General features: G+C 47.3%; 1 protein-coding gene across 1 annotated transcript in view; it reads right to left on the reverse strand.

The window, feature by feature from the left end:
- LOC102490323 (popy Class I histocompatibility antigen, A-1 alpha chain-like) overlaps positions 1–203 on the reverse strand; it is a gene marked incomplete at its 3' end in the record, with an annotated part of 2,105 nt that extends 1,902 nt beyond the window's left edge. Inside the window, exon 1 of the mRNA XM_027767564.1 lies at positions 6–203. Within this exon, the coding sequence (XP_027623365.1) occupies positions 6–152 (147 nt within the window). The remainder of the gene's footprint in view (positions 1–5) is intronic.
- Between the last annotated feature and the right edge of the window lie 1,317 nt (positions 204–1,520).

Consider the following 1,520-nt stretch of genomic DNA (forward strand, 5'->3'; position numbering starts at 1 on the left):
CCGGCCCCCCCGCCCCCGCCGGGCGGTCCCCTCGCTCCTCCCGTGACTCCGGTTTCCCCCGGCCTCGATCTCCACTCACCCGCCCAGGTCTCGGTCAGGGCCAGGAGCCCCGAGAGCACCAGGAGGAGGGTTCGGGGCGCCATGACCGCCATCCTCAGAGTCCGGGGCGATCTGAGCCCCTGCTGGTTCCTGGGGAGTTTATAACCAGGAGCCGCGATCACGCTGATTGGCTCCTGTGAGAACAGGGTGCCCAATGGGAGTGAGAGCTGGGGCCGCATCAGGAGTGTCCGGGCAGAAGGACCCGACCCGGGATGGGAAAGGGAGAAGAGAAACTCAGGGAGAAGGGGGACTCCTCACTACTGGGCTTCCCTGCCCCAGACTCCACCCTTGGTACTGAGACCCTACACTGTGCCCTGATTCTTTTCGTAGTGCACTGAACCCTTTGTCACCTTGTCCCCCTGAGGCCTGGACAGAAGCTGTGAAGTCAGCAGTTCTCAGACGTTTGGGTTTCAGGATCTTATATGCTTCTAGGAATTAATGAGGACTCCAAAGGCAATTTTGCTTATACGGGTATATCTATCAATATTTAGCATATTGGAAATTAAAACCACTTAAAATATTTAATTTATTTACAGTATTAATGACCCTAAATAAACATGGGCATGTTAACAGAAACTTTTTTGGTTTTTTTTGGAGAGGTTTTTCCTACAGGGCGCGTGTGCTAGCCAGAAAGACAGAGAGAGGCAGAGAGATAGAAGGTCAGAAATCACCCCCCAGGGGGGATGGTCACGCCACAATCCCTTCTCCTCCATTCTCCTCTCGGGATCTTGGGCATGCACGTATACACGCCTGGCGTGAGTTTAAGCCACCAGGTCCGGGACTCAAACCAAGGTCGACTACGTGGGAGTCCAGCGACATAGCCATTACGCTAACTGCTGGTCCCAACAGAAACTATATTAATGAGAAATAATTATTTTCCAAAATAAGACAGTATAGTCAGAAGAATGGAGCTTTTTACATTTTTGGAGGTCTTTGTCTCAGTAGATGACCCCTAGATTTTCATATCTACTTAAGTATTTAATCTGTTCTTTTTGTTGAAGCCTATGTTAAAAAAATAGCCTTACATATAAGTGTAGGGGGAAGACAGAGAGTAACAGAGAAATAGAAATTGAGAAATCTCCCCCCCCTCCCCAGTGGCAGGTGATGGCCACACCTCAATCCTGTCTCCTCCATTTTCTCCATGGGATCTTGGGCACAGAGGCATACACAACTGCTATTGAAACTATTGATCTGGGACTTGAACCTGTGGTTGGTCATGTGGGAGTCCAGCGACATTACTGTTACACCATCTGCTGGTCTCAGAATGCTTTTCACAATGTTTTCAGACAATCCTGGGCATTCATCCTTAATAGTACATTAAAATGACATATATTACTTTATTTTTAAAAATCTCTTAAAAGTTATTTATTTAATATTATTTATTATTATTATTATTATTATTTGCTACAGGGCTACAAACA

The sequence above is a fragment of the Tupaia chinensis genome, unplaced genomic scaffold (genome assembly GCF_000334495.1).
Source record: "Tupaia chinensis unplaced genomic scaffold, TupChi_1.0 Scaffold144312_1, whole genome shotgun sequence".
NCBI lineage: Eukaryota > Metazoa > Chordata > Mammalia > Scandentia > Tupaiidae > Tupaia > Tupaia belangeri.